General features: G+C 39.0%; 1 protein-coding gene across 2 annotated transcripts in view; it reads left to right on the forward strand.

The window, feature by feature from the left end:
• Positions 1 to 14,571, forward strand: part of TM9SF2 (transmembrane 9 superfamily member 2) — a 64,872-nt gene that overhangs the window by 8,016 nt on the left and 42,285 nt on the right. For both annotated transcript variants that reach the window (XM_002742519.7, XM_078373918.1), the window contains exons 2-3: positions 8,639 to 8,706; positions 11,352 to 11,445. In XM_002742519.7, coding sequence (XP_002742565.1) covers positions 8,639 to 8,706; positions 11,352 to 11,445 — 162 coding nt within the window. The remainder of the gene's footprint in view (positions 1 to 8,638; positions 8,707 to 11,351; positions 11,446 to 14,571) is intronic.

Genomic DNA, 14,571 nt, shown 5'->3' on the forward strand with positions numbered 1-14,571 from the left:
TTGCATGCTTGTAGCTTTTTCCAGTCACAGGGTATACACTGCCAATGAATCTACTATTCTGGAGTCTGGAGGACAGTGTTCCACTTCTAACAGCTCCACTAGGGAGTACCCTGGTGGGGACTCTGTATGGGGCTTCAACCCCACATTTCCCTCCACACTGCCCTGCTACAGGTGCTCTGTGGGGGTTCCATCCCTGCCGCAGGTTTCTGCCTGGGCACCCAGGTTTTCTCATCCTCTGAAATCTAGGCGGAGGCTGCCAAGCATTCTTCAGTCTTGAACTGTGTGTGCCCACAGGCTTAACACCACATGGAAGCCACCAAGACTTGCATTCTGCAAATGACAGCCTGAGCTGTACCTCAGCCTCTTTGAGCCATGGCTGGAGCTGGAGCAGCCTGGATACTGGGATCCCAAGGCTGCACAGGGCAGTGGGGCCCTGGGTTTGCCCATGAACCCATTCAGTCCTCCTGGGGCTCTGGGCCTGTGATGGGAGGGGCTGCTGCAAAGGTCTCTGAAATGCCTTTGAAGCCTTTTCCCCATTGTCTTGGATATTAGCACTTGGCTCTCTTTTATGCAGATATCTGTAGCACATGGTTGCTGCACAGCCTGCATGAATTTCTCTCCAGAAAAAAACTCTTTTTTTCTTTGCCACATGGTTACACTGCAAATTTTCCAAATATTTACGCTCTGCTTCCTGTTTAAACATAAATTCCAGCTTTAAATAATTTATTTGATCCCTCAGCTAAGGTAGGTTGTGGACACTTTGCTGCTTAGACATTTCTTCTGCCAGATATACTAGTTTGTCACTGTTTAGTGCAGGCTTCCACAGATCCCTAGGGCAGAAATAGAATGCAGTCGAGCTCTTTGCTAAGGCATAACACGTGTGACTTTTGCTTATAAGTTCCCAATAAGTTTCTCATTTCCATCTCAGACCTCAGCAGCCTGACTTTACTGTCCATATCACTATCAATGTTTTGGTCACAACCATTTAAACAGTCTCTAAGAAGTTCCAAACTTTCCCTCATCTTCATCTCTTCTGAGCCCTCCATACTCTGCCTGTTTCCCAGTTCCAAAACGAGTTCCTCATTTTCAGGTATCTATAACAATACCCCATCCTCGGCACCAATTTTCTTTATTAGGCTATTCTTGCATTGCTATAAAGAAACCCACCTGAGACTGGGTGATTTATAAAGAAAAGATATTTAAATGGCTCACAATTCTGCAGGCTGTACAAGCATGGCACCAAAAGGGATGGATGGTGCTAAACCCTTCATTACAAATTCACCCTCATGATCCAGTCACCTCCCAGCAAGCCCCACCTCCAACATTGGAGAATACAATTTGACATGAGATTTAGGCAAGGACAAATATTCAAACTGTATCATATACCTTGTGTTTCTGTCTGGATTATAAATTCTTTGAAGGCAAGTATTCATGGATTTGTATTATTTTACCAACCAAAATGTCTAGTATAGGACATTGTGGGTATTAAATGCATGTATTGGCTGATTGAATTTCTCATGGTCTTCAGGATCTGTCGTTGTGAATGTTCTTTGGTTTTCAGATATACTGCAAATTCTACTACTTTTTCCTATTTAATAAATTGACTTCTTCTGAGATCATTGTTCCTGCTCCTAGAACATTTTTCCACCCTAAATTTTACTTTTTAATCTTTATTTCTTATTGTTTTCATTTGGCTTCTGTTGCTTTACATTAAGACTAAGGTCTACTCTCAACTTTAAAGCCCTTCCTTTTTCCAGCTTTTAATTGTGACAATTTTCAAAATTCAAAAAAGTTGAAAGAATAGTGTAATAATCACCTTTGAGTCACCTAGACCACCTAGAATCAACAGTTGTTTACGTTTTTTATACTTGTCTTGTCTGTGTGTGTATTTATGTTTTATAGGGGTGAATGTCCTGCCATCTATGGCATACTTTCACATGGTTCAACTTGAAGACCTTTATTAAACCATATAAACTCCCTGACAGTCTCTTCCTTTCTTCTGGTTTTTAATGTTTGCTTCACTGCCATATGAGGAGGATCTCATTCTTATGATTCTTTTGAAATTTCTTTGTCTTGCTGCAGGAGTTGATATTTAGAGTTATCGCAGATGTAGCATATTTACAAATAAATTGTAAATGGCTCTATTCTATGCTAAGGTTGTCTTTAATTTTAATTGACTTCGCATTCCTCAGCATGTGTGAGATGATAATTCTTAAAATGTAGAAAAGGAAGAATGAAAGTTCTGCGAAAGCCAAGATGAACTGAATATTCAAGCCGTGTTTGATTACTTTGCTGAACAATAAAAATAGGTCCATAATTTAGTGTTGATATCTATGATAGACTTTTTTTTTTTTTTTTTTTGAGTTGGCATCTTGCTCTGTCACCCAAATTGGAGTGTAGTAGCATGATCTCAGCTCACTGCAACTTCCTCAGTAGGAGATTCCAGCAATTCTCCTGCCTCAGCTTCCTGAGTAGCTGGGATTACAGTCATGCGCCACCATGTATGGCTAATATTTGTATTTTTAGTAGACATGGGGTATCACCATGTTGGCCAGGCTGGTTTTGAACTCCTGACCTCAGGAGTTCCACCTGTGTTGACCTCCCAAAGTGCTAGGATTACAGGTATGAGCCACCACACCCGGCCTTATGATAGACTTTCTTATAAAAGTAGCGTGGAAAAGTGTCAGAAGAGACACGAAGGAAGAAAAGTAGAGGAATAAAGCATCAGAAATAAAAGGTTTTGGTAGCAACAGTTAAGTTTACCTACTTTGTTTCTGCAGATTTTTAACTTGTTTCCTTGTGTTAAAAAAAGTAAGGAATCCCTAGTTCAAAAGGCTACTATCAGAATTTTGTGTGAGAGTTATTAATCTTTCCCTTCCCGAGACTAATGGCCAAGACAAGAATAATGGATAGCCATAAACAAGGTTCAAAAGGCTGACTAAGTGGCCTTTAAAAACCCTGGAATAGCATCCTTGCACTACTTGGATAGATGGGAGGTGAGAGGAAGGAAGAGCCTTTCACAGAAACTTTTTTATTAATAAACCGTTATTCAGACTCAGGAATGGCCAGTTTCTTTAAGATCATAGATTACAGCTGCTGTGTTTATTATTTGTTATAGCTATTGCTTGCCCATTATGGACCAGCTTCTGTGTGTACTGTTTTCTATTTTATTATTATCTCATTCACTTCCCACATTCAAAATTATTACTTGCCCCAGGAGACTTAATAAGAGTAGACCTAGGATTTGAAACCCAGCATTCTGATGATACATTGTTTCTAAACTGAAATCACAGCCTCTATGTGCTATGTGTTAAAATTAACTTTGGTTTTAGATGAAAGACTTGAGAAGTAATATTTTCTTAATTTTAGTATTTAGGAAAAATTTGTAGACAGCCTCTGATAATTGTAGACATCCTTATAAATCACAAAGCAAGGTTAAAACATCCACCTGTTAGATGGTTTAACACCCTTATTATTAGGAGGAGAATTGGAATCTGCTTTATCAGATCAGGAAGAGTTGACAGATAGGTAAACTTAATGGGTATTAGATATTAGATGAAATGCCAAATGTAGGTAGATAAAAACTAATAACATGCAAATAAGAAAATGAGAGAGGAAAGGTTGTGAAAAACCCCTTTAGTTTATATACTAAAATGGAATAAGAGTGATAGTAATTGGTTTAAATGATACCAAGTTATATAAACAGAAGATTAACATGATTTCTGGTAACAAGTTTTCCTGGCTTCTAGGGTTACTGGAAGATTTGATGTAGTTTTAGAGGGAGCCAATGAATTTGATTTCTAAAGTTTTGACAAGATTTTTTTTTTAAAGGTTAAAATGGAATTTAAAGGATGTGTGGCATGGGTTGGCTTAGGGCTGAGTGGGGTAGAATGAGAGATAAATCCATGCAGAGTGCTGACAGTGGAGATTTCTAGGACTGGTGCTTGAGACTAATTTGGGTTTTAAATTTAGCGAAGAGAATGCACGTGAAATGTTTTAATTTGCCAGTGGTACAAATCTCTATATGTAGCATAATGTAAAGCTAATAGGAATACATTTTCAGAAGCTCTCTTCAAGTTATATGAGATAGCAAAAAATAAATTAATTTGGTCATGGACAAATTGAGAAAGTGTATCTGAAGAGAAACAGTGAACATGTTTTTGAGATGATGAGCTCCAAGCTATCAGTTTAGAACATAGGAAGGAAATAAAGAACTTTGCTTGAAGAATTTATGCTTCTGGTAGAAAGGCTAATGAAAAGTAACAGTATGCTTACATGAAACTTTGAGATATAAATTTTGAATTCTGCTATAATTCTCAATGACATGCCTTTTGAGAAAGATAGGAGAATAGGGCAAGGTCCTGAGAAGAGCAGCTGGCATGATCAAGGAGATACGTGATTCAGAAGATTAAGACTCAAAGAAGATAGGAGAGAATGCAGAAAATGAGAATAATGTTTTCCCTCAATCTTAGAATGGTAGAGCCAAAAGTTGTACCATGGAACTTCAGAGAGGACATCATAAACTAAGCAGAAATTTGTATTAGTTCATCAATTGGATAGAAATGGGAGAAAGATTTACCCTAAATTTGTATGCCCTGAGACAGTGTTATAAAATTTTTCACATGGCCTCGAGCTTTCAAGGTTTGTGCTTTGTGTTGGACCCTCTGAGATTTAAATTCAAATAATACTGAAAAATACATGGAAAACAGTGCTGAAGGATGTACTAGAATTCTAATCCAGCTCACTGCTTGTTTTTGTAGGGCCTTCAGGCTAAGAACGTTTTTTTACCTTTTTAAGTGGCTGGGAAAAAAATCAAAAGGATAATATTTAGTGATGAGTGAAAATTACATGAGAATAAAATATCAGTGCCCATAAGTGAAAGTTTTGTTGGGCTACAGCCGTGCTACTTGTGGATGTAGTGTTTATGGCTGCTTTTGCACTACAGCAATGGCAGGGATCCACTGTCCTGCAAAGCCTAAGACACTGCTCTCTGGCCTTTTACAGGAAAAGTTTGCCAGCCTCTGGGTTAGACTAATAAAATTAGCGTTGTTTTTCCAGGAAAAGAAAAGTTTGTAGTGACTAGAGTAAAAATGTTAGGTAGATGAACACTGTATACAGTCATGAACCGTGTTAACATTTTGGTCAGCCACAGACCAGTGGTCTTATAAGATGCTGATGGAGCTAAAAATGCCTATTGCCTAGTGACATCCTAGCCACTGTAACATCATAGCGCAATTACCTTATTTTTTAAAATTTAGTGTAGCCTAAGTGTACAGTGTATAAGTCTACTACAGTTGTGTACAGTAATGTCCTAGGCCTTCACATTCATTCACCACTCACTGCCCAAAGCAACTTCCAGCCTTGCAAGTTCTGTTCATGGTTAAGTGCCCTAGGCAGGTGTACCATTTTCTTCTTTTATGCTATATTTTTACTGTACCTATCCTATATTTAGATGTGTTTGACCACACAAATACCATTGTGTTACAGTTGCCCACAGTATTTAGTACAGTCACATGCAGTTTAAGTATGTGGTGGACCACACCATATACCTGAGGTGTGTAGTAGGCTACGCCATCTAAATTTGTGCAGTTACACTCTGTGATGGTACCATGGCAGAATCCCCTAATGACACGTTTCTCCAAACACATCCTGTCGTGAAGTGACACATGACTGTAAATGGTGCTGAGTAGCATGCTGTTCTTTCCCATGCTGTTCTTTCTGTTTCTGGGCTAACACAGAAGCTGTTAGCCTCCTATGACTATTTCCATTTAACTAAATACAACTTAAAATTCAACTCTTCAGGTCCACGAATGCATTCCAAGTGCTCAACAGCCACATTTGGCTGATGGCTACCATATTTGACAGTGTCAATGAAAAAAATTACATCATTGCTTAAAACTCTGCTGGACATGACTGTGTAATAGTACATACAGTACTTTGCCAGGCGCTGATCTTGAATCTTCTCAAAAACTTCTTGAAGTCGGGATTATTACCACTTCTGTTCTACAGATGAGAACATTGAGGAACATGGAAGTGAAGAAACTTGCCTAGAATCACAGCTAGTGTCAGAGTAAGGATTTAATCCCAGGCAGCTTAGCTTCAGAGTCTTGCTTCTTAGTCATTTCGTGCTGAGAAAGGCTGAGAGTGAGGAATACGCTTAACTGACGTCGCTTATTTGTTGACAGAGCTGTACAGATTTTGAAACATAAAACTTAGAAAAGTCGTGTGGAAAATAATGGCTACATTCCTTCCTAGAAGGAAATCGAGAAATGGGAACTAGACTAGCTTTTTGGGGACTTTTCAGTCTTCATTATGTTAAATGGATCATTTGAATTCTGATGTATCTTCAGAGCAGTATTGACCCCTTCTATTTAGTGGAAATTATTTTGGCAAAGGAAGCCATTAAATGGGAATTTTGCCTTCACAACAGTTATATGTATTTGTGTTAATTCAGACATGCTGAGGTGCTGCAATATAATGTCCTAGTGCCATTTTAGCTGTGCTGAAGGGTGTGTTGCCATTGAGTTATAATTTCACTTGAGTAGGAGTGTAGGGGCTGCATATGATACTGTTTTCAGAATCACATTCAAAAGCTAATGCCCTGCATCGAATAGTATGAGTATTAGGTGAGCATTTAGTGGATGAACACTTCCCTGTTCTGAATGTGACTAAATTTATTTGGTTTTATTTTAACAAATGCGTAGCATTTCATTTGTCAGGCGCAATTCGAAGTACTTTATAAACGTTAACTCATTTAATCTCCATATCCCTATTAGAGAAATACTGTTATCCTCATTTTACAGATAAGGAAACTGAAGCACCTATGAGGAAAGTGACATGTTTAATGATTTGATCAAAGTCACTCAATTAGACAAGTGATAGCACCAGGATTTGTATCCAGGCAGTCTGGCCACAGAGCTTGTACTCTTGCCTGTTGTGTTGTGCTGCTGTTTCTAGTGGTAGTGGACTATTGATTTGTTTTAATCATACACCAACCATCTCATCTAGCTTTGGGGGTTAGCAAGTGTAGAGGACTGTTGACGGCACTAGTAAGTGAGATCAAAACGACAAGTGTGGCTCTGTGCCACTCCCAGAAGCCTTGTGATCAGTCCAGAGTCAGTGTGCAGCTCTAACTCTGTAAAATAAATACTTTCCCAGCTGAACAGCTCTTAATTATTTTTTTATTAGTACCAAAAGTATTCCAGGTCACACATGACTTGCTGGGTTCTTCAGCTAGTAAATTCTGTCATGAGTAGCTTGAGCTCCTTTTGAGCGAAGGGTGGGTAAGCGTTATGGGTCCTGTAGAACTTCAGCTATACCTGGGAGAAATTTTGGAAGCTTTAGAAGGAAAGTGTAGCTTAAAATTAGCCTATATTTCTGAGGAAGTTCATACAGCTCATCTCCCTCTACCTTGTTATTGAACTTGATCTGATCATTGCCACCTTCTTCACTGCTACTACCTTGTAGTTCATTGTTCTTAAATTGGTGGAAGCCATCCTTCAAAGTTAGACATTGTGGTCATTGTCTATCCCTGTGCGCTTAAGAGTACACATGTGTGTGGAATTGTATTTCCAGTATAGTTAATCTAGAAATTTGTAACCAACTTAGCATTTCTTGGTTGCTTGCTGTGAAAATGCTAAAAAGTTTAAAAATAAAAATATTTGTGCTGCAGAGTGTAATACCAAATTTGGAAACCAGATTTTTAAAAACAGCATTTATATTAATATAATAAATGCTTTCAGTTAAAATATCGTATTAATTTTTTAGAAAATTTAGAAAGCACTTAAAAACTGTTGGAGACATTTGCAACTCTGGAAATTATTTTAGTGTATTTTAAAAATTAATTACTAAAAAATTTTTTAAGACAGAGTCTTGCTCTGTCACCCAGGCTGGAGTACAGTGGCGCCATCATAGCTTGCTATAATTTTGAACTCCTGGGCTCAAGTGATCTTCCTGCCTCAGCCTCACAAGTGGCTAGGAATACAGGCTCATGACTTTGAGCCCAGCTAATTCTAAAAAATTTTTAAAAATTCTTTTTAGGAATGGGGTCTCACTATATTGCCCAAGTTGGTCACAAACTCCTGGCCTCAACTGATCTCCCACCTCAACCTCTAAGGGGCTGGGATTACAGGTGTGACCCACCATTCTTGGCCCTATTTTGGTATATTTTCAATGTATATAAATCCACTCAGTGAATGGATTTGTTTAAAGTTGACTGGAATTATAACATTTTACATTTTAAACATGACAAATTCTTTTTCTTTTTCTTTCTTTCTTTTTTTTTTTTAGACAGAGTTCTGGTCTTGTCACCCAGGCTGGAATGCAATGGCACGATCTCGGCTCACTGCATCCTCTGCCTCCGAGGTTCAAGCAATTCTCCTGCCTCAACCTCCCGAGTAGCTAGGATTACAGGTGCCCGCCACCACTTGTATTTTTAGTAGAGAAGGGGTTTCACCATGTTGGCCAGGCTGGTCTTGAACTCCTGACCTCATGATATGCCCACCTCAGCCTCCCAAAGTGCTGGGATTACAGGCATGAGCCACCGCGCCTGGCCTTCAAATTCTTTTTCAATTCTAAGCGTGACTTAGGCTTTATGTCCTGTTGTTTATATTCTAATTTTGTGTTTCCTCCTTTTCAGGCTGAAATAGAACTATTTGTGAACAGACTTGACTCAGTGGAATCAGTTCTTCCTTACGAATACACAGCGTAAGTTTTTAGCTTGATTTTTATCTAAAATTTTATGTGACCCATCAGAATTTTGTACGTTGAGAACTTCATTTTCTGGCAGTTATGGACAAATTGATATGCACTTTTAAAATGTATGAGGCCTGAAAATATTTTTTAAGGTGTACTCTTCTAAGGTGGGATTAAAAATGTGAGCTTCATTTTATGTTGCTTTGTAATACAACAGAAACACTGACTAAACAATGGATTTCCTTTTTTGTCCGACTGAACAAAAAGCTATTTTGTTTTGTTTTCTTAAAATTTTAAATAGCTCCACATTTTTTTTTTTTTGAGATGGAGTTTCGCTCTTGTTAACCAGGCTGGAGTGCAATGGCGCGATCTCGGCTCACCGCAACCTCCGCCTCCTGGGTTCAGGCAATTCTCCTGCCTCAGCCTCCCGAGTAGCTGGGATTACAGGCACGCACCACCATGCCCAGCTAATTTTTTGTATTTTTAGTAGAGACGGGGTCTCATCATGTTGACCAGGATGGTCTCAATCTCTTGACCTCATGATCCACCTGCCTTGGACTCCCAAAGTGATGGGATTATAGGCTCCACATATTTTTAAACAAAATTTTTATGTCCCATATCAGTTCCCAGAAATAACTACTTTGATGTCTGCTTCTCCACATTTTTTCTCTGAATAGTCATATATATCACATTTCTACATTTTGGTTTTAAACAAAAGTAGATCCGTAGTATTTGTTTTTATGTTTTTGAGACAGAGTCTTGCTGCATCACCCAGGCTGGATTGCAGTGGCGCGATCTTGGCTTGCTGCAACCTCTGCCTCTGGGTTTAAGTGATTCTCCTGCCTCAGCCTCCCGAGTAGCTGAGATTACAGGCATGTGCCACCATGCTCTGCTAAGTTTAATATTTTTAGTAGATAAGGGTTTCACCATGTTGGCCAGGCTGGTCTCAAACTCCTGAGGTCAAGTGATTCACCCACCTTAGCCTCCCAAAGTGTTGGGATTACAGGCGTGAGCCACTGCCTGGCCCATACTATTATTTTTGATTTGCACCTTGTTTTTCTCATTGAATATGTTGTGGGCATCTTTCCATGTCAATACATAGCTACCTCACTCTTTTTAGTAGCTGTCCTTATTTCTATTGTAGAAATTGTATAGATTCCATGTACAATTTGTTTCACTAATTTCCTATTTACCAACATTTGATTCTTTCCAGGTTTTTTGTTTGTTTGTTTGTGTGTCTGTTAGTTTGTTTGTTTTTGAGACAAGGTCTTGCTCATTTGCCCAGGCTGGAGTGCAGTGGTGCAATCATGGCTCACTGCAGCCACAACATCCTGGGCTTAGGTGATCCTCCCATCTCAGCCTCCTGAATAGCTGGAACCATAGGCATATGCCACTATGCCTGCCTAATTTTTTGTGGTGATGGAGTCCTACTGTGTTGCCCAGGCTGGTCTCAGACTCTTGGGTTCAAGTTACCTTCCATTTCGCCTCCCAAAGTGCTGGGATTACAGGCAGGAGCCACTGTGCCTAGCCCAGTTTTTTTGATATTATGAAAAATGCTACATGAATATCCTTTATTCATTTGACCATCATATACCGTATTGGGTCTAAAACTGTTTCTGAAATTTAGTTTAATCTAATTTCTCTGCTTAAAACTTAAGAGTTTTAAGAGAAAATAGTTTGCTGTAGAGAAAAGCATATACAAAAAAGGTAAGACTATCCTATAAGAATTCATATACCTAAGTATGTCTAAGAAAAGAGTACAAAATACATGAATGGGTAAACTATAACTGTTGGATGCTTACTTTTTTCTAGTTTTTGTTTTGTTATATAAAGGAACATCTCTAAATATTTGCGGATATTCTTAGGAAAAGTCAGTGGATCTGTTATATACAGTAGATGGAGAATCTTCATTTGGGAACTTCCCAGCCCCAGGTTTTTTTCATCACCGGAGATCTACCTTCCTCTTAGGAATCTCACCAATCTGTTACTGTTACTATACTGTTCTCAGGTATTCCCCATATCATTCCAGGGTGAGCACAGATTAATTTTCTGTAGCAAAGCTGAAATTACGGTATAATGTTTAAACAGAACTTTATTAATGTTGGATAGTAATACAAGGGGATTATAACACAGAGAATCTTATAGGTGACTGACTATATCTTCTCCACAGCACTGTTCACAGAGGGTCTGTTTAGCCATGCTTCACATATTGGGATGTGTTGCCAGTATACTGGGATGAGACAACTGCAGGTAGACTTGATATACGTTACTGAAACGTCATTTATAATTATTCGAATTAGAAAGGTATAGAAAGGAGATAAGTTATGCAAAATTTGCTTGAATAATAAGGATCTAAATAATTTTATTCTTGAAAGTGAACAAAAATAAATGAGTTAATTTAAAAGATCCTGTAATAGGCATTCTAATAAAAGAACATTATATAGAAAACAAAATATTCTGAGGTATAATTTCAGGTGTTCTTGTTTTTTTATGGGGGGAGATGTGGTACCTAGGACTTGGAGTATGTATAGATTTCTTACTCATCTACTAGATCTGCTAGAATGATCAGTACCTAGTGTGCTCTCAAGATATTTACTAGGTGTTTGATATTTCATCGTTCTCTTTTATGTGTAAAAATTTAAATTTTCTCCTCCCAGGTTTGATTTTTGCCAAGCATCAGAAGGAAAGCGCCCATCTGAAAATCTTGGTCAGGTACTTTTCGGGGAACGAATTGAACCATCACCATATAAGGTTTGTATTTAGTGTTATGTGATAATTGTTTACTTATATAGCTTTTGTTTTTTATTATTTGAGAAAAACCTCAGATAATTCAGCTCTCATTGCTAAGGAGGAATTCATTTCTATTTTCCTCTAGGAATAATTTCTTAAAATCACAGTTAGAAGGATCCTTCTTCTCACAATGTGTCATTGATAAGTCTGTCTTAATGAACATTCATGCAACTAGTGTTATAAATGATAAGACGGTGCCTAAGGGCAGGGCTCAGATGTTCTGCTTCCTTTACAAAGGGCCCTGAAACCCAGCTTCCAGTCGTGAGAGGTTGTCCCAGCTGCTCTGTGTCTCTTTCCCTGTTTTCAAGCAATATCTAGAGATGCTGTCATTAGCACATATAATACTACCTGGGCTATTCCAGTGGGGTTTTTGGAAGCTAAGCTTTCTAATTTTTTTTTCAGACACCGTCTTGCTCTGTCACCCAGGCCGAGTGTAGTGGTGAGATCTTGGCTCACTGCCACCTCTGCCTCCCGATTTCAAGTAGTTCTCATGCCTCAGCTTCCCGAGTAGCCGGGACTATAGGTGCATGCCACCATGCCCAGCTAGTTTTTTGTATTTTTAGTAGAGATGGAGTTCCACCATGTTGGCTGGGCTGGTCTCAAACCCCTGAACTCAAGTGAGGCCCGCCTCAGCCTCCCAAAGTGTTGGGGTTACAGATGTGGGCCACTGTGTCTGTCCTAATCTTTCTATATTTTGATGATTGAAAATGTATTTGGAGCATCTTTGGTATGTTTTTAGGACAACAGTTAAACCAAACTAAGGTATTCTTTTCAACATATGTACTTTAGTATGTTATTCACTGCAATATAAGGTATTCTTTTCAACATATGTACTTCATCATCTCTCAGAATTCTTTTGCCTTTAAATCTGTTATCTTTTAAGCCGATTATCCTTCCACATTGCATAGTTACTGTTTGTTTTATATCTGTTCTCCTACTGTACAAAGAACAATGGTCTTCTGCTTTTAGAAACATTAGTTTATTATAACAATGTATTAGCATATAAAAAAGTAAATGATGGAGAATAAATAATAATAAATGTGCTCTCCTACTTCACAGTTATTAATCTTTCCTGAAAATTTTCATATACCTGTAAGTTTTCACTTTAACATACTATTCAACACTTTGCATTTTTCCTTTAATTTGCTACCATGGGCATCTGTCCACATAAGAATGTGTATTCTAATGGCTCTGACTTGACTCCAGGTGTTATTCCCCAGCCTGACAGCTTCCTCTTCTGGCTTCACACCTTTCTCTGCTATTGCTTAGACCCCATACATAGCCACCTTCCCTACTTTCTCACTGGGCACCCCCATCTCCCTCAACATTTTATTACATGGAGCACAACGTTTATTCTCTGTCCAGCAAATCCCTAAGCCTAGATTTGTCTCACCAGCCATCTCATTCCCTCCAGCACCTGTGCCTACACTGTGAAGCCCTGGGGGAAAAGAAACACATTGTTCAGGTTTAATCCACTACAAGTTGATAGTTTTTTGACCGTAAATATATCCTCTTCAGATTTTTTTTCTTTTTTTTAAAGAGATGGAGCCTTGCTCTGTCACCCTGGCTGGAGTGCCATGCCACAATCATAGGTTACTGCAGCCTCAGACTCCTAGACTCAAGTGATCCTCCTATCTCACTCCCCTCAGTGGCTAGGACTAGAGATGCGTACTACCACCTCCAGCTAATTTTTTAATTTTTTTATAGGGACAAGGTCTCACTCTGTTGCCCAGGCTTGTCTTGAACTTTTGACTTCAAGTGATCCTTCTGCCTCAGCCTCCCAAAGCGCTGGAATTACAGACAGATGTGAGCCACCACCTGACCCCTTTCAAATATTCTTTTTTTTTTTTTGAGACAGAGTCTCGCTCTGTAGCCCAGGTTGGAGTGCAGTGGCATGATCTAAGCTCACTGCAACCTCCATCTCCAGGGTTCAAGTGATTATCCTTCCTCAGCCTCCCAAGTAGCTGTAATTACAGGCATGTGCTACAATGCCCAGCTAATATTTGTATTTTTTGCCATGTTGGCCAAGCTGGTCTCAAACTCCCAACCTCAAGTGATCTGCCTGTCTCTCTACCTCCCAAAGTGCTAGGATTACAAGTGTGAGCCACCATGCACTGCCCCCTTTCAAATATTCTAATCTGAAATTTTCTACCCTAAAATTGCCAGTAACTTTTAAAGTTTCCTAAACACAGTAGATTCGAAGGCCTAATGGGATAAAGTCATTGGGGAGGAAGGAACACAAAGTATATGGACATGGGTGGCATTGAGCAGGGCAGGCATGTAACTTGTGAAACACCTCCTACCTCTTGGAATATTTGAAAGATTCCTTTGAATAGTATTGCATTAGTCTTTTAGCAGATGACTGTTTTCGGGTACTCTTATTAAATTTTACAGTGTTCTTAAATGTTCCAGCAGCCTCTCAGCCCCATCTGTCTATTTACTTATGTCTTGGCCTTGAGAAATGATGGGTGGGAAGAACATCAGTAATGTCCTCAGTGAACTGGGAAGACAGCAGGAGTCCTCAGCAAGAAACAGGAAAACCAGCAAAATATTCAAACCCATGGAGAGGTTTGTCGCTTGGGGCAGATTTTGAAGGCAGATTGTAGGACGTCATTGGGCACATTTCTGTTTCTTTGCAAGGACTGTTCCTTGCTCATACACAAGACCCTTTTTTGGGCCTAGTGCTTTTCAGATTTAGTTCTTTGTCCTAGAAGTTGAGGTTAAATAGAATAAAAGGAGAGCTTTAGAATGGAGAAAGATGTGCACCCAACATTTTCCCTGAGTCTCATGGAATGTTTTAGGATCAATATTTGTATTAAAATAAATTCTCTAAGCCCCAAGCTTAAAGGGACAGAGCAGGCACATTTTAAGGCCAACATGTAGGTAAATAGAAACATGGGACTCAGAAGATTTTTTTCCAAGCCAGTTATAAATGTATTGACCAGTGTTTTTCATTTCACTATTGATTCTTTATTTTCAAGGATTTTTATCTTTATATATTTATTTTTTGAGTCTTACTCTGTGGCCTGGCCTGGGCTGGGTCATAGCTCACTGCAGCCTTGAACTCCAAGGCTCAATAAATCCTCT

This window comes from Callithrix jacchus, chromosome 1 (assembly GCF_049354715.1).
Source record: "Callithrix jacchus isolate 240 chromosome 1, calJac240_pri, whole genome shotgun sequence".
NCBI classification, from domain to species: domain Eukaryota; kingdom Metazoa; phylum Chordata; class Mammalia; order Primates; family Cebidae; genus Callithrix; species Callithrix jacchus.